This window comes from Falco punctatus, assembly GCF_963210335.1.
Source record: "Falco punctatus genome assembly, chromosome: 4".
In the NCBI taxonomy this organism is placed as follows: Eukaryota; Metazoa; Chordata; class Aves; order Falconiformes; family Falconidae; genus Falco; species Falco punctatus.
In genome coordinates this window covers 100,339,509-100,362,176 of record NC_137583.1, presented here as the reverse complement: position 1 = coordinate 100,362,176, position 22,668 = coordinate 100,339,509, and the positions used below count along the sequence as shown (strand labels likewise).

Below are 22,668 nucleotides of genomic sequence, written 5' to 3'. Positions count from 1 at the left end.
TGAGTTGTTGAACTTCATTATTTTTATTCAAATAAACGGACTTTGAAGGAGGGGAAAAAAATTACAAAGCTTTAACTACTTCGATAACATAGCTATAACCAGGCATATAGCTAGTCCATAGTAAAGCAAACTGTGCAAATCAGCTTAGGCACAGCATCTTCAAAACAGATGTACTACTCACAGTTAAGCTTTGAGCTATTCCAAGCAATCTGACAAAAATAAACATTTTCCTATCCGTCTGCCTTCTCAAAAAAATCAGTTCAACCAAGACCTAAGGGGGATGCTTTGGCGGAACAAGAAAGGGTAGTGCTGCACACTCTAGCAAATGTGTGACTTTCATTAGGGGACTGGGACACCTTCTGCCCAGAGGCAATTGTGACTGTGGTTTCGCTGGAGTGACTCAGGCCATGCCTGCTTGTAGGGCTGGTCAGCCTGTGGGGTGGAACAAGGGCAGAGGTGGGTGGAAACTTTTCTGCACATCACTAAAATCTGAAACACAAGCTCGGGCATTGCTGCAATCCTATTTTAAGGTGTCCAACACGAACAAGCAGGGGACTGAATTTGCCCCTTTGAAAGCCAAGCCTTTTTATAAAAAATATTATAACTATTTGAAATGATGAAAATCTAATTCAATCAATTTAAATCAATATCGATTATTACTTTTAAAGCAATTCTAGTTATGGGAAAAGTCATAAGCAGTCCGTGTTTGTTGGTGAAGTTTTAAGGAAAGTCAAACCATTGAAATGGACAAAGTCACTGAACAGAGGAAACCACCAGAAAGCTGTCTTAAACGGCTTGACCTCACCATAGCCAGTAGGCAGCGCTCCTATGAATGCAAAGAAATATTTAGTTCCTGTTCATTCAGATAATTGCATTCCATATGCACTGTTAATTCACATTTAAACTAATTGGCATATAAAAATGTTCCTATTTCATGTGGAAAAATTAGCGTTAAGGTGGTAAGATCTGCCAGTGCTAAAATCCTGCAGGATTAGAACCTACCAGGAATAATCAGGAATACTTTGTTTCATTAACAGATTTAATCAAAACATATTTTAGTAAATTTATTTCTCCAGCATGTTAAAGATATTGCAACTAATTAAAAGAATTCTAAATAACTGCTTTTCTGCAAGTAATTTGAATTCCAGTTTATATCTAAATAAAACTTGCTGGAAAACATGAACAAATAAACAACCACCTAATAGGATGGAATGGACAATGTTTACTATTATTTAATACATGAAACACAAAATTTTAAAAGCCCTAGTCAAAATGTCAGGCTGGTGATGGCTTTAAACACACTCAAATGTGTATTTAGAAAAAGCAAAAAAAAAAGTGGCAGCCACCCTTTCTGATCTTACAAGTTGCCTACTGAAGTCTCCACATGGCTCATCTTCACAAAACCTATTCCACGTACCTATGAGAGCTGTGGGAAGGGTGGAGATCATAGAGAGCTTCTCAGACAGGAGATGCTGGGAGCTGCTCAGGACACAGTCGCAATGAGTGGATGGGCTGCCCACATGCGATGAATGATAAGCAATGAAAATGCTGCGCTGCCGCTTTTCCATTTAAGCGCACATAATGTCACCAGAACTCGGGAATAAGCTCCGGTAATGGGGAAATGGCATCAGAGGAATATCTCCCTGCTTATTGAGATCTTAAGCTGGGGAAAAGTCAGGAGCAGTATTAGTATTAATTAGACTGGCAACCACCATGCAGATCTCCTGCACCAAAGTGTAAAATCCCAAACTAGTACAAGCTTGTTAAAACAGAGCACTTTTACTTTGGAGGAGGAACGGGGGAAAAGAAAGAGGGGATGGGGGGAGGGGGGGGAAGAGAGCAACTGTGGCTTTACATCAAGTATATTTCATAATTGTCTCATAAAATATGCACCCACATCACAAAACACTTAAAAAACCAAGTATTTTTAAATGTATGTACAATAATGCAAAAATATGCCTAAATATGTATCTAATGCAAAAAAATAAACCATTTCATAAAATCTCCTTTCAAATGTCCCCTTGCTCTTCAATACCTTAAAAAAAAGGAAAGAACTCAGTAAACAAACGAGTTAAAACACAAACTAAGACAGAATGACAAAAGCAGTGCAACGCAGATATTTAAGAATGGAAAGACATCCAATTCAGCTTCCTATGCCCCTGGATTACACCACAACTGTGGTGCTACTTGTCCTATGCCAGCTGAATTTTGGTTTTAAAAAGTCAGCCTGGTGTTCCAGGTGTAAGAGTTGCCTGTGGTATGCATTTTCCATGCGAGCAAAAGAAGTTAATAATAATCCAACTAAGCACCCTTTAAACCCCCTTAAACAGGGGTGCATTTCACCCTAGGGAAATATTTCCTGTTCTGTGTACTCCTGCCAAGCACAGAAATCCTGTCCAACAAACAATGTGGACTAAAGTCTACCTGGACAACAGTGGTGGGAGAGAGACTTCTGCTGTTTCACGGTTATTTGTTTAGTCATCTCTTCTTTCAGCATTCTCTAGGAAACTGCAAAGAGGGCTCTGGTCTTACAATTTCAGTAAGTCCAAAACTCTGTATTTGTGATGATGCATTTTCACTGGTAATTGGGCTCCCAAATATTTTGGAAGACTAGGTCTGAATGTGTGAGTTAAAGGAGATACTTCAGTTGCAGAAGAAAATACTGATCTGGTTCTTACTGGGAGGTGTTCAGGTGACTGACATATATCTTGGTACATCTCAGAGTACAGTTGGCTGTATATGAAATACAGCTTTTGTTTGCAGAAGAAATCTGAGGAGGCTTCAGTATTGCTCCCTATAGGAAAGGTGGCAGGAATTGAAGCATTATTTTAAAAACCTGCTTATAAGGCACTGGTGTAGCAAGGTTTGTGATGAACATGGTTTTATGATTTCTGTTTTCCAACAGTTTAAAAGCAATTCCATTAAATCAACCATAAATAGCAATAAAAAGACATTAGAAAAGTCCCAAATCAAAGAAATCAACTTAGTATTGAAACCTAATTTATGACAGTCTCACTTCAGTGCACACACTAACTCCTGCATGTTTTTTTAAACTCGTTGGCTCATGCTCACCCTATATACAAAATTGTCCCCCGGCAAAGCCCTGATGGGCTGCATATCTTCTACAAACAAGACATTTTTAGATGACATTGTACAGTTACACATTAAACTTACAGATGACTGACAGGATCATATATTGACTTACCCACTGTACATATCTATTTAGAGCTTTAAAAGCATAAGAATATACACAAAATATACACTTAATTCACAAAGTAACAGCCCTCAACGTCTGCTGTTTTGTAGGGCTATACATTTCTTCTGTTAAAATTCCACACATGGAATGATCTCTGTGCCAGCTCCTCTTCATAAGCAATAGGATCACTTCAAGGTAAATTAGTTCTTCATGTATATGTAACAGAAACAGCTAAAGCTGAGCCTCTAGTCATCACTGTCGCTCCCAGACTCACTCAACTGCAAGTCATTTCCTACGGAAAAAAAAAAAAAAAACCAAACACAACAAGTGAGTAGGCATTAATTCACATTTCATGGCAATCAAACCAAAGAACAGTCACATTTACACTAGAAGATTTAAATAAGAATAACACAAGAAATGAATGCAAACATCATCTGTCATTTAATGGAACTGCTCTCCATGCCCAAGAACATTAAGAGCTGCATGGGTCTAATACACAGTCAGATCCAGGCCAAACCAAGCATCCTTGGCTGCACAGCCATCAAAGCTGCTCCCTGGTGGGAGAACAGCACTCCCCACGCTAGCAGCTGTGGAAGGCATTCCACATCCTCCACCCAGCCAAGCTCCCGTATAAGGCTCTGGGACAAGGCACTGGGGAATTCCCTGGCTTTCTTGGCCCTTTTAAAATATTTTTTTGTTTGTTTTAAGGCTGTTTAGGTAGCCAAGGCAAGGCCTTCACATGTCAACAAACTAAGAGGAATGTTAAAGCCATTGCAATTCAAGGCTATCCAGTGGAACTAAGCTGACACATGCTGTGATAGTGAAGGCCCCCCCTCCAAAATGCAGAGAGATCAAACAGAAGGCAGCTAGGATATGGATCAAACCTACAGTCTCAGACCCTGTTTTGCAAAGTGACTGTGATTTGGTGAGGAATAGGGGATAAAAGGGGGCAAGAATCATGCTCATGCTCTGGTAACTGAACCTAGCTCTTCCAGCACTCTCCCATGGCCCTTCCCCCAAACAGCTGCAGAGCAGCTATGCAGTGGCTATGCCCTGGATTTCTTCATCTCCTCTCCCCTGTTATGAAACAAGAACGTGGGTTAGGGGGTGATCCTTCCCATGTATATAGTCACCAGTGACTTGAATGCTTAAGGACAGATTAATCCTTGGCAAAAGGATTTTAAGTCCAAAGGCAAAAATCATTGCTTGAAAAAAGAAGCTACCCTAGCAGTTCCTAAATTTTCTTCAAGTTAGAGGCTTCTTGACATTCCATGACCTATGCAGTATTTTTGTTGTGGCCCAGGAGAAGCAGGGAAGAGGCAGCTCACAACCAGAAGCAAGGAAACTGAAAGTGTCCTAATGCCATTGTTGAACTCTGGATTTTGCTTAGACATTCATTACTGACAGTAAGACTGACAGGCCTTTCCAGTTTTCCAGCAGGCCTTTTTTAGTATTGTCTATACACTTGTCTTCTCAAAGCTGGAAACTCTACATTCATCTGTATTTATACTCCACCAGTTCCCTTTGTGTGGGTGCCAAGAGATGTACACAATCACGCCTCGGGAGGAATTAAGAACAATTTATGATAACCAAGTTCTAGTTTCTTGGAAATGCAATATTTTAACTCCACGGAGTTAGAATATACCTGATCTAGCGTAACAAAAGAGCAACACAGATCTACACCATCTCTCCAGAGAAATTCTCATGGGACAAAACTGTACTTTAAAAACGTCTTTTAGTTTTTAAAAGGTGGAGTGAGTTTCTACTGATTCAATGCTTGCAAATGCCATAGCAATATTTTAACTAAATACATGGCATTTTAATTTTCCCTTCAAAACGTGATATTTGTGAAAATGCAGCCAAGACCAACATAACACAGAGTACATACTCTGACAAAATAATATAGCTAACAATGAAGACCGCAGAGACTGTGCATTTATGACCACAGGACAGCCTTGTGCCATTCACAATTCTTTACAGACTTAACTGCCACATGTGACAACCCCACTATTTAGGTCTAATCTGTGTTTTCACATTAAAATAATTCCCATCCGTCAGTGCGCCAGATCCTGCCACACTGATACTTTTCTACCCACTTATTCCACCTAGAGGCCTGAATCAAAGCTTAGCACGGTCAACAGGGGCCATTGCACTGATGCCCACAGGCTTTAGACCAAACTGAAGCAATCTTCACACCTTCAGACAGGTCTCGGCCCTCTGTTCAAAAAACCTGCCCACATATTTCAGCCAGTGCAACATTCTGGGATTCCTATTTGGCAAACCGCACTTCATGAAGTTAGCCTAACAGGCTAAGAAAATGAGTGGTCTCAAGCAGCTTCCCACAGTGGTAAGACACAAGCCTTTACATACGGAGTGTGTTCATGAGCTGATTGCTTCCTTGTGGCCTGCTGGTGCCGTTAGCAACAGCATTCCTGTTGTTATACTGCTGGTGTGGTGGCTGGGAAGGGGAAACATGTGCTGGCTCTTCCCCCTCACTGCTGGAGCTTTCATCTTCACTCCCAGATGAGCTTTCTGAATCCGATGAGCTGCTTCCACTGCTGCTGCTCATCTGCTCAATAATTTCAACCTCTGCTCTCAGCTCTGAAATAAAAAGACATTCCTCTGGTTGAGACCATAAACAGGGCCCCATGGAATTTTGGAAAAGAATGTGAAAATGAAGTAGTTTTGTCAAGTACAATTTATCACATCAAAATATCTCACATGAAAGAGAGAGACAAGAAGGAAAAACAAAAAATTCTGAAGACTTTTTTACTTAGAAGCAACAGCATAAGTCAGTATCATAAAACTTCCACTTCTACCATTATTATTTATATACTTTACGTTCCTGAAAGGACGCTCTACATACAAAGTAAAGTACATTTCCCAGTTGCATTTTATAGGCCAACAGCCAGCCCATTTTTTAACAGCATCTTAATGTGAAGGAATCTAAATTGTTAGATGTCAGTGACATTTAGGCTTTTGGAAAGCACAAGAAGGGGCAGGGGTGGGGACAGGGAACACAGGTACATGATCACAACAGAAACTGCCTTGACTTCAGATAATGTATGAAACTGCTCCAGTGCAAAATCACACCACTCATTGTAAACAAACTTCAGAAGCAGATGGATGACATCGGATAACTTTGCAGTGGGGCAGATAGAACAGATGAGAATATTCACATGTTGAGGAGTGGTAACAGTACCTTTAACTTGCTACAGAACTTAGAAGTAACCAGGAAAACACAGAGACTACTCAAACTGGGAAGTTATTCAAGTCAGACATGCCCCACTTCAGGGTTTCCAGTGCAAAGAAACACTGGAATACCATGACAGGACCATGACAGCTGCATCAGCGACAGCTAGTGTTGGTTGAAAGACTGCTTACTAAACAACTGTTAAGGTAAGTCACCCCAAATCACACCATATTGTTAAATCTGTTATAAGTGGTCTAAACATTATTAGAGGACAATTCTTTTGTATTCACCCACAAAGTCGAGTATTGAATGACCTGGTTCACCTAGTTACATTTCCATGTGAGAACAATATTCATGCATATGTTAAGCACAGGATGCGAAACCCTCAAAAGGTAGGCTTTTGTTGTACTAGTGGTTCTGTGCCCACAGGGTTAGAACTCAGTGCTTGCCCTGGAGAAGGCATAGGCTAAAGGGACAAGAATGAAAGAAGGGAGAGATATTATCATCTTTGCCTGAGAAACAGAGAACTAATGCAAGCAGTAATTCACCTTAGGTCAGATGTGTGTCAGAGTGAGATGAACCCCAGCTCCTCAGCTAGGGACATCCTCCTTGTGCATGACATAGCTAGATCACGTAAAATGAGTCCTCCCTTTATGTAAAAATGGCAGCACAATAATACTTTTAATACTTCTTATCTTCAGCCCCTGCAGGATTAAGTCTGAGCAACTGGAACTCTTCCCTTTTTTAGTAAGACCCATTTTCCTTGGGCTATTTAATGCTACAGAGTATGTCTTCAGCCTCCACCTTATTTGCTGGAGAGAGTTCCTTTAGCTCAGCATGTATTGGTTTGAGAAATTGTTTTCTTTTGCTGTTTTTAAAACTATTTTTCTATTTCAATGTTCAGAGCTTAATTTCAAATGTTAGAACTATTCAATACAGTTACATTGAATCACAGGCAAGGAAAGCGTACTGAAAGGGAACAACCATACGACTTCACTCCAGCTGGGTATTTAAGGATAGCGGAGTTGTTCTTCCAACTTACTTCCTAAATCCAGATCCCTAACTAGACCTCCTGTGCTCTCTGTACTTTGCTAGTATGCCAGATAAAACTTACTCTTTCATCTTGAATACATAGCATAAGAGCCCACTGGAAGAGGGAGGAAGAATGGATGATTAGGCCAGCAGAAGATTGTTACTTTGTACTGTAATGCCTTTCTCCCCTATTCCCTCCCAACAGTCTTGCAGGCTTTAAAAATCCATTTCATACCTGGAGTCTGTTACATAGACAAATAAGCACTTCTAAGTCACTGTCCTCAGCCTACCCATACAGAGGATTTCAAATTGTAATTGTTTCCTGTGTTCAAGGCTATGAAATTCATAGGGGAAAGCTAAAGGAAAGGTGAAGAGGAATAAGGGTTCTTTCCCTTCAAAATGCCCAGATTTAAAGTTTTTTCCCCGTAGCTTAATGATGTAAAATTTCAACATACTTCCGGTGATGGAGTTGTTAGTTCTAAGTTATAGTGATGATAATAATACATTGTTAGAATATATCGGATTGCAGCAAACACAACCACCCATAGACCACAGTGCATACTGCAAAAAAATTCAATAAACAAGTCTTATAAAGGCCAAGTCTCATGCTTACAAAGCTAGAGTCTATGGCTGAAATGGATGAGGCTAAGAAGAATATAGCGGCCCAGAAGCAGCAAATAAAATAGTGTGAAGAAGGTGAAGCAATCTAAGAGGCACTGGTGGTGAAAGGGAAAAGATGCAACAAGAAATGCACTCCAGAGAACTAGGAAAATAAAAAATCTAAACAAGAAGTTTGAACTCAGTACAGTAGGTGAGGGGATAACTGAAGGAAGTGATGCAGTCTTGCAAATGGGAAAGGAAGACTATCCTGGCTAATTTTAAACAGAATTAGAGATCAGTGTCAGATTGAAAAGTGAGGGTTTTCTGCTGGGGAAGCAGAAAACTAAGAGCCCACAAAAGAAGTTTGGTTATGAGGAAGGAAAGGAAGAATGCCTTGGAAGAAGTGGTAACATCCACTATGCTGAATTCAGGCAGGAAAAGCAAAACAGCGGCAATAGCAGAAGCTTCAAGAACTGGGAAGTTAAGGGTGTTATCAGCAACAGTGGTAACTGGTGGAAACTTGGTCTGAGCCCATTTTCAAGTCAACTTCTGCCTCGCAGGCTGTCAGCTTCCCCTCAGATCTCTTTTGCTTCTTAATTCCTTGAGCCCAGAATTCAAAACGTCTTTTCTGAGCAGATGAGAAAAAAGTAATCTTTTTTCACTGATGTTATGGTGGCTGCTGCATCATGAAGTCTGTCAGGCAGAACTCCAGCAGGACCACTAAGGAAATCTGTTCAAAACCCTCATGGGTCACACTGTCAAAGATGGTGGCTAAGCCGATGACGATACCAAAGCCTTATAGGAAAAACATATCTGCTTTAAAGTGTCCGGTTTTGTATTTTCCTATTTGCCAGTTGTGTTTAGTGAAGTTATAGGTATTGAAGCCTTGGCTAAACATTTCCTTGCGGTGTCTCCAACTAAAATAGTTGTGCGTGTGTATATGTGTACATATATGCTAAGCTGAACAACAGAAGAGTCAGAACATTCCTAGATCTTTTTGTGCCGTAAGATCAAACGCCTCATGTTAATGCACCTTTAAGGTTTAAAAGATGACAAGAGTTAGGATGTACTTTTAAAAAAGCTTTCCATATAGTATAGTTTTGCACACTTGCCTTAATTGAGTCTACATAATCTGAAAAGGCTGACACTGCTAGAGAAACCTTAACATTTGCACATTTCAACTGTAGGCTTGCTTTCAAGAAAACAAAATGGCTTACTGTTTTACACTGGCAGCCAATGCAGTTTCTAGAGTAAAAAAAGAATTGAAGGTCAGAAATCGTTATACAAACTGAACAATCTTTCCCAGCAGGGCTGTCTTCTGTACATATTCAGCACCAAATACCCTAATTTCTTTCCATAGTCATGTCTAAGGGTTCTTATGTTTTCTCTCAGTTCCAATAGGCTATGCAGAATTTTTAACTAAAGCCCCAACCTTGGGCTGCAAGAATACCAAGAACTTTTGGAAATAAAGTTATTCAGCTTTGGGGAGGATAAGGTTGTATGCCTACAGCAGAATGCTTACTGTTAATAATGGTATGCAAGGTGGAGAGAAATCAGCTTGATGCTGGCACTTACAGCGTGTGGAGATGGAAGCCAGAAGAGGCAGTATTTTACAATGAAGTGAAAAAAATTGGATTGAGGTGCTCTTGAAAGACAAACAGTGCTATAGCATAATCCTTACACACTACAGCTGCATTTTAGGTAAACAAGATCTGCTCCGATTTTTAAGCACTGAATTTAGAGTCTCCAAACCAGAAATATGTTTCTGTGTGTGGGTTTTTTGCCTCCCAAGTATGGCATGCTGTAATTGTGTCAATGTTATCAAAAACACTTCTGTTGTGGTCAAATATGTCTGATAAACATCCATTATTTCATGCACAGAAATGGCTGTATTGTGGTGTATGTGTGCAAATGTTCACTGCCTAATGAAGTGTTATCAGATGTAGCCAAGTATTCAAAAGAACAAACTCTTACCCCTCTCATTTGCTCCCTTCAGGCAGGAGGACACTATAAAAACTTGCAGGGGAAAAGATTCCTCTGATGCAGGACCCTAGACCTAGCCTCCCACAGGCCTCTCTGCTTGAAGGAAAGGACTAGTTCAACTCCTACATGCTCCGACTCCGTCCTCAGGCACTGCTGTTCGGACAGCTGTATAATGGGACAGAGAACTGACCTACCTGAAAGTTCATTTCCCAGCTCACCTATAATGGAAGCTATGGAAATGCACAGCTGAGGGTACCCAGGGAAAGCAGAAACCTGCACTGAGGTTACCTTAAACCTATCATTAAACATCACAAGGGCTGTGTGTCTTACCACACCCTTAAGTAGGGCATACAGGGAATGAAAGAATGTCATAGCGCCAGAGATCCTTTCAACCACCTCCTTTGGGGATTGTAAGTTCTCTGCTGCATCCATTGATGAAAAAACCACAGAATTTTAGCTTTTATGTTTATCTTTCTTTTGTACAAAGGAGCTACTTCACCCAAATGGAAAGTTACTGCTTTAATGGAAAGAACACAACAACTTCAGAATTTACAAGTCTTTGTTCATAAAAAGACACATTAAGGGAAGATAACAGGACTGAAGACTACCTCACAGCTTTTACAGTTAAGTTCTATTAATAATTTTCATTGTAGAATGGTGCCATTTTAGTTCTACCTTTCCCAAGTAGGTTCTTATGATATAAATGGTTTAGTAATGATGATGCTGTAGATAATCAATGCTGGAAAGAAGTTATAAAGAGCATATACTGCAACAAAAAACCATCCTGCCCAGATATTTGCGCTCTTTTGGGGCCTTAAACAACTCTCCCTGTAAGTCCTATTTTTAGTACATCAGGTGTTTTTTGCTTGATTTCGGAAGCAAAACTCTACAGGTTATTAATTTGGAGGTACTTTCCAATGAAAGATTATCAGGTGGCAAAAAAATTACTAGGACAGCTCTAAACAATGTGACTTGTATTTTAGACCACTAGAAAATGGTCTTTGTAGAACAGATGTGTCACACCAAACAAATGTAATTATTTTACTGTAACATGACCTTTACAAATTGCTGCATGTATATAAAAGAGTGCACCAACGGTAAAGTAACTTATTACACACTACAAGAAAATAGCATTTAAAGTTCATAACTGATTCAATTTTTAAATTGATATATCACCTGTTATCTTGCTCCTTACCTATTACACAGAAAATAAAAATGGCAATGCAGCTAAGGAAACTGTAGCTAACAGACTCTCAGACGTTGATTCTGTCTGCTGACCAGCGTCCAGGTATTGAAAATACTACTGCTGCGAAAGAGTGAGACCAGTCAGCACCTGTGCAAACACACAGATAGCTTAGTAGTAAAAGTGTCACCTAGTGATTACCATGAACTGAAAAAATACCTTGCTAAGTAATTAACGTAGTCTGGGCAATTAACATAGGCTAAGTCTACAGGCAAAAGTAGCTATACTGGACAGAGAAAAAAAAAAGAAAGAAAAAGAGATCCAGAAGAACATATACCAGACAGAGAGAACAATCTTAAAATAACTGCATCTGGTGCCAGACAAGAAACATAACAGAACCAATACAAATTTAAATTTAAAGTCTTCCTCGTTCTGACTGTGTTATCCACAGCAAAACCAGATACCACACCAGTACGACAGGAAGGAAATGGGCAAAGAAAGCTTGCTCTGCCCACAGTGAAACACTGAAATAAAGTATTGCTTGAGCAGGAGACTGAGCTGAGCCAGTCATCCCTTCAAGGTACTTCAATACAAGTATAGCAACTACACTGCAATGTGATCAAAGCTGCAGAGGAGTGCTTGCGGTAAAGGGGAAGCTGCTAGGTTGTTCACTTGCTTATCCCTCTGCTACTAGCACTACTTGGCATGACACAAGTTCCAGGTCTTGTGATGGGAACACAGCCACACAGCCCTTCCAACCCACTGCCAAAAGGCTCCAACCTTACTCAGTGCAGGAATAACTTTCGTCCAAGTTACTTGATTGCATAACTAGATCTCAGACCATTGACTTTTGTTGTTGTTGTTGTCGTTGCCTAAGACACCCATTTAACTCATCCAGCACTCAGCTACAGGTTCCTGAGTTCACGCTTGTTTTGTCTTCAGCACAGAGAAATAGTTTGGAAGAAAGAAAATTATCCAGAAAGAGGAAGTTCTCTCATGCCAGAGAAGACTGCAGTATAAATATCTATGCTGGCAGAAGAGAATAAATAGTTCACTAAGATGCCTTAAAATGAGATACAAAGATGACAAACCAGCTGTCAAGTACCATTTTTTAATCCCTGAACATTCTAACGTTTTTATAAATTGCACAGTCATAGTTTTTATTATAAAGAAGAAAGACAAACCCAACCAAAACTAGGAAACTACAAATCCTTCTTTACCTCTCTTAATGTCATCCAGCTGAGGCTCAGGTGAAGGGTTATCTTTCAAAGGAGAAGTTTTAGGTCCAACTGCTGGCTTGGTTGGGGCTCTGAACTGCGAAGGAGGTTGAGATGCTCGGGCAGACTGTTGTTCTATTCGGGCTTGGATCTTACTGCTGCCCTCTGCTCTGAAAAAACAATCAGAGACATTCAGCAGTACTGCGCAACTATGTTCACCTTTTCCAATATCCTTGTACTAATGCCACAACTGTGACTTCCCTTTGTACAGATCTCTACTTTGTTTTATAAAGATAAGCAATGCTTTCTGTATGCAACACTTGCTCTCAATAACAAATAAGCATATACAACTACACCACAACAAGCTTACAAAATGTATTTTCAAATCCAGATGTGGTTCAGTGGTGCCAAATTTTCTACTTGAGGAACAATGAAGGCTTTAATTTAGCAATCAGCATTAGTACTTAAAAAAAAAAAGCAACCATACTAATTTAAAGTAACTACATGATAAAACGAATCCACTCATAACAAAATCCTGCTTAAAACAATCATAGCAAAAGAAACAATTTTCTCACTTGCAATTAAATAATCTCAAAATGAACTCTCTTAGAGATCAACCTAACTACAGCAATCACTCTTACCGCTAAATACAGCACGCAAGCATTTAATTCTTGGGTTTTGTTCATTTGCTATTATCCCTTAAACCCAGTTTAAGCTACTTCCTTAGTGGGAAGTAGTCTCCAGAATAATGCTAGGCCTAGCATTCAATTTAAATCAGGTATTTCTTCCTTTTACTGAACATGATATGGGTTTTTTTTGTTTTTGTTTTTTTTTACATTTTACAATGATATGATTAAGATTGTAGGACAGTCAATCTCCTTGGCAGAAAAAAATTCCCCACGCAAATTACTTGTTCAGGTCCCGCTATGGTAGACCACATTTAATGAGGTTAAAGTATGTGGTGCGTTTATCGTGTAACACCAAAGCCTTTTGGGGGTATGGCTTTACACAGTGTAGCACAGAAGTAGCTTATGTGGACAGTAGTGCTCAGTTTCAGTTCTAGGAGGGTCCCAGCTCAGCAGTGTGACACTTTGTGCCCGTGGGCTAATCCCACTGAGAAACAAGTTAAACTAGCCCATGTGGAACTTCCTGTGCCTTCAGCTAAATCCCTCCTGGCATCTGAGCTCGTACATTTAGCAATGACTCAGGTATCCATGCCTCATTCAATTGTAGATGCAACCTCAAAAATTAAGCACAGAACCACCTCCCCATCACTGAAATGCAGCTATTAGATACCACGCTAATGCAGCTTACACAGTCATTTACAATCGAAGTGAGGGTTTGGGAATACACTCACTGAACCAAGTGAAAGGTAAAAGCGGAAGGTTGTTTCCAGTATTAATTACACTCTTGGAACTACAAAAGGTTTTATGTAGAATAAGTGCAATTACTCCCCCATGAATGTTATCAGGATGTTAACACGAAGAACTTGGCTCTCACAGAGTGTCAACAAGTCGTTACATACAGCTCAAAGTAACCAAGAAAAAAATAAAAAAAGGCACTTCTGATCTAGAAAACTGAATGACTTACCAAAGCAGTATGCCTTAAAACAGGGATCCCTGATTTTTTACTACCCTGCCTCTGCTTGAGAAAAGTTGAAATACTTTTCACCCCACCAGAGCCAAAACTCAGTGGATGTGGAACACATTGCTGAACCCAAGCCCTCCTGCACTTCTTTGCTCCTTTCTGACTTAAACTTCACCTAGACAAAGTCCAGCAGAACTTAAATTGGGAATTCACATCTCATCTACGACGTGCTCATATCCACTGGACAAGATGAATGCCACATGGATGAGCCTTCACATCACTTCTTCAGAGGACTGTTATAGTCCATTTACTTTGAACTCAAGGTATTCCAGCAAACTTCCAGCCAACTGCTGATGAGCTGCAACCCGTATTTCTCATAGTTTTAGCAGCTAGAAGTTCTACATTGCAATAAAGTATGATTATATTTTTTTACTATAAAACTCATAAAATTATTTAAGAGCTTCCTCACAAGACATTTGATTAACTGCTTTATCTTTAGATCTCAATAACTTGTGGTCCAGTGATGCTGAAAGAACATGATCCAGAAACTTCAGGTACTTGCAGAGTACAAAAAATGTTTGAAATGCACACTTTGTAGCATTTGTGCAGTAAAGTAAAACTATTGGGTCAGAGAGGATTTCTGGCCTCAGCAATTCTTCTAGGCAAAATCTCACAACCAGTATTTCTGCAGTTCCCCCCTGAGCTGCAAGCTCTGGACTTGTGTTTCGCTTTATGCGTATCACTGATCTAATAGTGGGATGAGTGTTTCGTGTTCCCTAAAAGTATATTATTAAAGCATCATGACTCCCACAGGAAGCTGTAGGGAACAAAACAGAAAGTCCAATAACCCTTTTGACAGCCTAATATTTCCATGGTCTTTTTCAGCTAACTAGAGATTCCTGAAACACTCTTCAGCCAGCTTCCAAAGCTTCAAATCATCAGAGGTGTTTCACTGCAAACTATAATTATGTCCTTTCAGCAGCAGAGAATTTAAAATTTCTTTACTCATGGATTCACACTTCTATTTGCATTTTTAGGCAAGATAATTGGCCATGTAAAGCCCGTGAGACTTAGTAATTAAACATCACTAAAAAATAAAAAGAAAACTGAATTCTGGGTCAAAAGATAGTCTGAAGAAGAAATTTCAGCAAGCATTAATCCTATCAACAGTCCTGTCCCCAGCTTTACCTTGTTTTCTTGACTTGAATGCTGCTACTAAGTTTTTCCAGCATATATTCCCCAGTGTCATGATTGATAATAAGCACACAGTCCTTTTGATATGGCCTTTTATTTCCTTTAAACACAGTCATTGGTGGAGTTGAACCCTGGTATCAAAGAAAGAACACACATTTGTTTGGTTATATTTCTCTACCCATAAGTTTATAAACACTAAGAAAAGTGAATATATGTATTGTTCTGACCAAGAGGCTAAACACTTAAATTTTAGTTCCTACAGAAAATATTCATTCATGAAAAGGGAAAAATACAGTTATACGCAGTAGATCAGATGTTTCCTCATAGCAGTATTATGCTTTTCATAATTTTAAGTGTCTCTGCAGTGACAAAACATCTTGTCTATGGTTGCCATTATTTACAGGTCTCATCCCCAGAATGGTAACATAACTGAATTTGCACAGCTGGCCCTGACAAGCGTTAGAAATCTTGTCATTTCTGCTCTGGAAAGCCTGGGTTTGGATATGAAATAAAGTTCTAATTATTCATGTAGCAGAACTGTTGCCTAAAGAAGTATGTGGCCAATTGAAAAATAAACTGCTTTGTATTTTTTGTATGTATATATACACACACATATATATACACACATTATATCTAAAAAAATACAGTATTTTCATAGTGGACTACAATCAAATGTCACAAACTACGTAAGAACAGCTGCAACCTTCTAAGTCAGATTAGAATGTAGATGCCATGCAATTATACCAAAACATCTTTTCAAAAGCAAATGCAGTATTTTGATGCCTTCAAGAAAGTCCCCAAGTCCCCACAATGCTGAATAAGCCATAAAAGTCTAATGGCTTAGACTGAGAAGCAATAAAGACAAACTCATGTGGTGGTGCATGCTAGCTAACCAATACTGCTGAGATTATGCTCAGCTGTACTGCATCCGTGCACAGGCTAGCTCATACACCTGGCTTTGGGGTTACACGAAGAAGAATCTATGGTCTACCAGCACACAGCAGCATGGACACACATATGGCAATGTCAAAAAAGGACTCAAAGGGGATATACAAAAATAAGTTATCAGCTATGAAACCTTCTCAGATTTCTCTGTAATGTATAGCTACTGTCCGAAAGACATTTAAAAAAAAATGTTTATTCATGTGCACCCTTGTTTCTTTACATACTTCCTACTAAAGCAACCAAAATCAGGGAGAAAAGGAAAGAACACACACTTCTACATTTTATTCCAAGTAGCAAAAATTAGCAATCATATTTTAACCACTCAGAATGTAATTCCTATTCTCCATATTGCTAATAAATAGAATATGTTTGAATTTAAAATGGCTTCGAAACATTGGAACAGTTAAGGGTGAAAAATCTGAATTCACAACAAAAACACAGTAAGAGATATAGATACAATTCAGAAAAGGTGTCTCAAGAAAGTCTAGTCTTCAAAGGCATGTTGCATTTTTATCATTCCTATATTTAAAAAAGGAAAACAATATTTATGAGAATAAAAAGCAAGCTGAAAGTCAAATCCTGCTTGCTGCTGACAACTAAGTCAGGAAACATAATGCACAAATTAAATGAAAATTGATCAAAGTTTGTTGCCTATGATTCTGCAACCCAGAAGCCTCCTAACTCAGCAAAGACTGATTTTGGCTAAAAAAATAAGCAGAAGCGGAATCCTGCTTAAGCAAATTAACAGTTTCACCCTTCTTAATGTTTAGGTTTTATGTTAGTGCCTAAATAACACAGGTTAGAGGAAGAAGGTAGGTAAACCACATGACATTTAATCAAATTGTTTTCACATGTGAGGGTTTAACGACAAGCAGAAATTCTTCACTTCCCCAACCAAGACTGTTTATCAAAGCCACTAAATCCACATGTAGAAATAGTACTTCAATTTATCCAAACAGCAAGGGACACTAAAATATCTCCACTGAATAAATCAGCAGGGACCAGGCAATTTCAAAAAACAACTTAGAATCTGAATCCTATCCAGCTGTTGGGCAACTGAGAACCAAAGCAGCGTCCAAGAAATTTTCAGTAAATCTTGTCAGAATCAAAGAGTCTCAAAACTTCTCACTCTTTTCCAGTATGCTCAGTGTTTTCCAGCTCTCTGTCCAGAACACAGACAGCACTGCCTTGGAACAACATAGGCACAGTGGCTGCATTCACTGCAGTTAGCTGCCTAAGCCTCCAAAGCATACTAGAAGCTTAAAGCTGTTCGTACTTATGGGAAGACAATCAAATTAAATTAATCAGTACAGGGACTTGGAAAGAGACATTACAATTGATGTTGTTCAACACAAAACATGAATGAACACTGTTCCCAGTCAATCCAGGATAAATGCCACTGCTATCAATTGTACTGTTACCTGCTCTCAAATACCACTACCACACTCATTGTTTTATAGACATAAACCAGCATGTGACCTCCTGCAGCACTGAAGGTGACCAAAGACATGTAAGAAACATGAGGGGGTGGGAGGGAGCAGGCTAAAGCCTCATTCAGTGAGAATTATCACAGTACCATCACCTACTGATTAAAACCACCAAGATGCTAGAATAAACACCACCAAAAGGATCTGACACATGGCTTCCAAACTGACTGGTGCCCCCCTGCAACCACCAAACCCATTGAAGTCTGTGAATTCTAGTTTATTGGCCTGACATACAGCATTAACTTAAGTAATAAATCCAGTTACAGGAAGCAAGCACTTTGTTTTGGTAAGGAAACCAATGAACCTTCAAATACAAAACAGCTGCACCTTTAAGCAGTTTGATGACTTGTTTTATTGCCGTTTGACCATCATCCTCGCACAGTAGATCTTTATGGTGTAATTTGAGGAGGAAGTGGATGGGAAACTTCATTGCCACTCACCAGAACCACTTCCCTCACTTCCACTGATAAAGCTAAAGGCAGAGAACCCTCTGTGCTATCTGTATGGTGTTTTAATAATAGGAAGAATATGCTTCCATGCGTACCTGTGGCTTCTGAACATCAAACCTTGACTAAAGCCCAAATTACTCTGCCTTTCCTCATTAAGCCATAGCACTAAAAATGGATGGAAACCAGGTATAGAGCTTCAGCTAACAGTAAAAGTCTTCTGGTGATTCAAGAGTAGGAAGGAAGAAATCAAAAGTAAAGAACAGACTGCAACCTTACAAATACAACTCTTTACAAAGATAAAATTTTACAGACCTTTCCTAAGGTAACATATTACAAGTCTGGCTGCTCAAATACTGAACCCACTCATATTAACAAAGACAAAAGTGAAAATAACATTTATGTTAGACTGTAGCTACACTGCAAATTTGTTGGAGAGTAAACAAGGACACATATATAACAAACTTACTGGAATATGTGGCAAAGTGATTGTTACGTCATCTCCTTTACCCACTTGGAGGTCCCCCTCACAAGATGTATCAATTGAAGCTGGCTTAAAATCATCTAAAGAGGAAAACAATTACAATTACATTTCTTAGAGTCTTAAGAAGTGTCATCCTGCCCTGCAAAGAATAACTGAAGATTTACTCTGATGATAGGGAATGCTAAAATACACACTAGCATTTACAGCAAGGATGGAATACTGCACCAGGACATGTCTATGCACAGCGACCCAGTCATATGATGGCACCAGATTCTGAACTTCCTTTTTAAAACTGAAATAAGGTTATACACCTTATTCAAAGACCAAAAGCAGACTTCTCCAAACCCCAGGCTTTGAGTGACACTTAATTTTTGCAGGCAAGTTAAAACCCTACCATGCATCTCAAAAGAGTATCAACTTAAAGACCCAGGGTTCTACATGGCTTTTGCCAATTCCAAACCTGAGGACTGTCTCTGTGACAAAGACTAATTTAGTGACACTAACTCATTTAGCTTTACTGGTATTTCTGGCTATCTAACAGCCACCTTGCCTCCACAATACCATAATACCTCAGATCTCACTCAGGAGGGGAAAAAAAAAACAACCAAAAAAAAAAGGTGTTGATCTTACTTCAGCATGCTCCACAGTAGTCCAAAGCCACTGTGGATAGAAAGCATGACTAAGGTGAGACACTGTAATGGCTTTAAACTAACCCTAGTTTTAAGTATATTTGCTGCATTATATAGAATGCATTGTCTCCCAAACGAGGCAATTCTATTTAGTTTATTTATTTGAACTAAGAACATTTCAACTTTAAAGTATTTCCCCCTCATTATTCTGTTGTGCTGATGAACCATAAAGCCCATAAAAATCTACCAGAGCCTGTAATTTTGGCAAAGACCTTAGACAAAGTGAAATAAGACCAGACAGATACAGGTTGGTTTGCTTTGTTTGTTTCTTTTTAAAATAAGCCTCCATTTAATTGTAGCACCTCTGGATATGAAGAGATACAGTTATATTCATGACCAAGGCTTTTAATAACTGCATTAGTTAAGAAATTAATACCTCAGAACAAATCTAAAATAGAATGCCACTACAAAAAGCACATTTGCAGAAAAAAACCAAACCCAGCTTGTAATAAATTCTCATTAAGAGGATGTTAATGTCTAATTGAGTTTTACTTTGACAGCACAACAAGCAGAATCAGGCACATGACTTAATCCTCATGCCTTAACTGCCAGACCAAATCATACTCTTCATTTTCATCTGAGCAATCTATTTCTAGCTATTGTTTCCCACCTACTTTATGTGCAAGCTTGCTAAATAAAACAAACCAGCTGTACAAGAGCTAGCATCTTTGCCAAAAAGGGATCAAGAGTTTCAACAGCACAGTCACTAACTTAAAAGGCATACCACCATCACACTTCTTTCTTAGGTATCAGCAAAATACAGTTACTCTAAACAAACACTCAACAAATTGTTTTCATTTGATTAGCTTACTAGGTGTATGTGCTTGGCTAATCTTGCTGTAGATCAAGTGCACATATGTCCCTCCAAATGTACCCATAGTCCTTTTTCAACAGGCAAATGTTTTTAAGATGCGTTTTCCAGGGATAATCCAGTTTTTCAGTACATTATTTCGTAAATGTTACAGAAAGGAATGAAGTATTTTAAGAAGGATGAAACAAATTCAGTCTACAAAATCCTCTTATTGTAGTTTGTGTGAAGAGGATTAAGGGAACAATATAATGCTCGGAGCCCAAATAAATCATTCCAGATCAACAGTTAGAAAAAAAATTTATAACCAGGAAATCAAGAGATCTCACTTGAAAGACATGGATGGAAAATACAGCACACAAAAAGTTCTTTTGAAATAAAGCTGCATTCTTTCAGTTGTATTCCGAAGAACTTTGGCTTTGAAATGCCTGAAGAAACATATTATTGAAGCACTTTCAATTCTAGAAATCCAACATATTTACATCTGGATGTGGCTTGGGTTTACATTGTACACTATCAGAAAACAGCTTCATTAAATGGATAGATATCTTACAATTTTGATTTAGAAATGTGAGATTTACTAGTATGTTAGCACATAAAACTGTTCAGTGTTACGTATAAACAGTTAAATGTACTGAACATATGGAATAGTATTTTTTAGCATGGTGAAATTATGTATAACCAGAGGGGTGAAATACACAAAATTTAAGTGTTAATCCACTAGACAGAGTTTACTATTAAGTGAAATAGCTTTGCCTCAATCATTGACCATCTGCTTGAGTAACAGACAAATCTAGAAAGCTGTTCTTTAAAGCCAAACTCTGGTGACTAATTAATCACCAAAATGACTTATGTGTAGTGTATTAATATAGGCCACGAGACTGGGCCTAGGATTAGGATTTTTTGGTTTATGATGCATACTGTTAACTGTGTAAATTCCCCATCTTAATACAAAGCTACTGAAATATATAAGTTTAGTATTACTTTCACTTACTGTTGCTAATTTACTACTCATTTTAAATCCTGGACTCGTTTAGGGGAAGAAAAAGCCTGCAGAATTCAATTACAGAGATCTTCTAATACGAAATTAAATGTATCCAATGCTCAGTAGAGCAGCTGGAATCATACCTGGCATCTTCAAAAAAAATATCCCACATATTCTTCTAATTATTCCAAAACTGCCTAACTGCTCAAGACCCTACCTCAGGATTTAATCTTAGGCTTATTAGGCAGTACCATGTATGTCTGAGTCATTTCTGCTCGCTTTCCTGGGAAGTGACTTGTTACAGCTGGCTGGAGTCTGGACAGCCAGGGACGGGGCTGCTGGGTTACACGTTGCTTCATCACAAAAATAGCCAGTTAAAAAAAAAAAAAAAAAAAAAAAAAATCAAACTGCGGGTGCTGTGACTGCCGACCAGCTGCGCTCCTCACCAGGCACTCCTGCCAGGCCAGGGCCTGAGGTGACCCCTCCTGCAACTGCCATGTAAAAGAAATAAAATGGCAAGCCACCCCGTCACGGCGGGGATCGCTTTACGCTCCTAAGCGATTCACGCGCATTTCATGGAAAACTTCGCAAGCTGTTCGTGTCACTGGCCTGCCTCGGTCAAACTTCCTCCCTACCAGCGCTCCCAGCCGACATCCACCTTCTCCTCCCGCCCCGCGGCTGCCCACCGGGGAGGGGCAGCTCTGCGGGGAAAACGCTCGTGAGGGTGGGGGGAAGACGGGCGCCGAGGGAGCGGGAAAAGGGGCAGACGGGCGCCGAGGGGGGGCGGAGGGAGAAGGGGCAGACGGACGCCGAGGGGGGACGAAGCCGTGGGGCGGCGGCGCGCGGGAGGCAGCCGCAGGCCGGCGGGGAGCAGACGCGCCTCAAGGAGTAATAAGAAGCCGCGGCGGGACCCCGGCAGGAAACCTCGGTGAGGCTGGCGGGGCGCCAGGCACGTATCGCCGCCCGCCCCGGGGCCGCCCGGCGGGAAGGGGCCCGAGGAGAGGGGGGCTCGCTCGCAGGAGCGGCGGGTGCGGCAGAAGAAGGGCTGCCGGGGCAGGGGGACAGGACGCGGGGAGCGGGAGGAGAGGGGGGAGGAAGGGGCGGTCGTGGCGGAGCCCGCCGGGAGGGAGCGGAGGTGGCGCTCACAGCGGATGGTGTGGAAGGAGGCCTTGGGCCGGCGCTCGAAGCTCTCGCCCAGCTGCAGCGGGTGCTCGTCCTTGTCCAGCAGCGAGTTCGCCGAGCCGTTCATGGCCCCGCTCCCGGCCCGTCCCCTCCCCTCCCAGCCCGGCCGGTCCCTTCCTCTCCTCCGTGCGCTGCCGCCCGGCGCCCTTCCGGGTGCCGAGTGCAGCCGGGAAAGTGCTCCGGGGCCGGCAGCGGCGGTGGGTACGGCGGGGCGAGGCGAGGTGGGGGCGCTGGGCCGAGCTGGGGCTGCTGCCGTCCCCGCGGAGGGGGCGCGGGCCCCGGAGGGGCGTTTCTCAGGGGAGAGGTGGGAGCCTGGCGCTGCCCGCCCTCGGGAGGGCAGGGCGGGGGGGTCCCGGGGGGGGTCCCAGCCGGGACGTGCAGTGCGGCGGTGCCGGCCTGGGCCCCGCTGAGGGACAGCTCGTGGCGGGAAGCTGGTCTCCCGGTGGGGCACCGGTGA

General features: G+C 40.7%; 1 protein-coding gene across 1 annotated transcript; it reads right to left on the bottom strand.

Annotated features, from left to right (window-relative positions):
• EAF1 (ELL associated factor 1) lies at positions 1–22,304 on the bottom strand. Its single transcript, XM_080387313.1, has 6 exons — positions 22,176–22,304; positions 18,533–18,627; positions 15,180–15,316; positions 12,408–12,574; positions 5,567–5,797; positions 1–3,488 (listed from the first exon to the last, which is right to left on the bottom strand). Exons 1-6 carry the CDS (start codon positions 22,276–22,278, stop codon positions 3,442–3,444), a joined length of 780 nt encoding a protein of 259 aa, XP_080243439.1. The 5' UTR covers positions 22,279–22,304; the 3' UTR covers positions 1–3,441.
• Between the last annotated feature and the right edge of the window lie 364 nt (positions 22,305–22,668).

Excerpts from the sequence above, each read along its gene's own strand:
- EAF1 (XM_080387313.1), bottom strand. The coding sequence starts at position 22,278 with ATGAACGGCTCGGCGAACTCGCTGCTGGACAAGGACGAGCACCCGCTG. Across the intron at positions 15,317-18,532 it reads TCACTTTGCCACATATTCCA|GGTTCAACTCCACCAATGAC; the intron begins GTAAGTTTGTTA and ends CTTTGATACCAG. Across the intron at positions 5,798-12,407 it reads GCTGGATGACATTAAGAGAG|AGCTGAGAGCAGAGGTTGAA; the intron begins GTAAAGAAGGAT and ends TTTTTATTTCAG.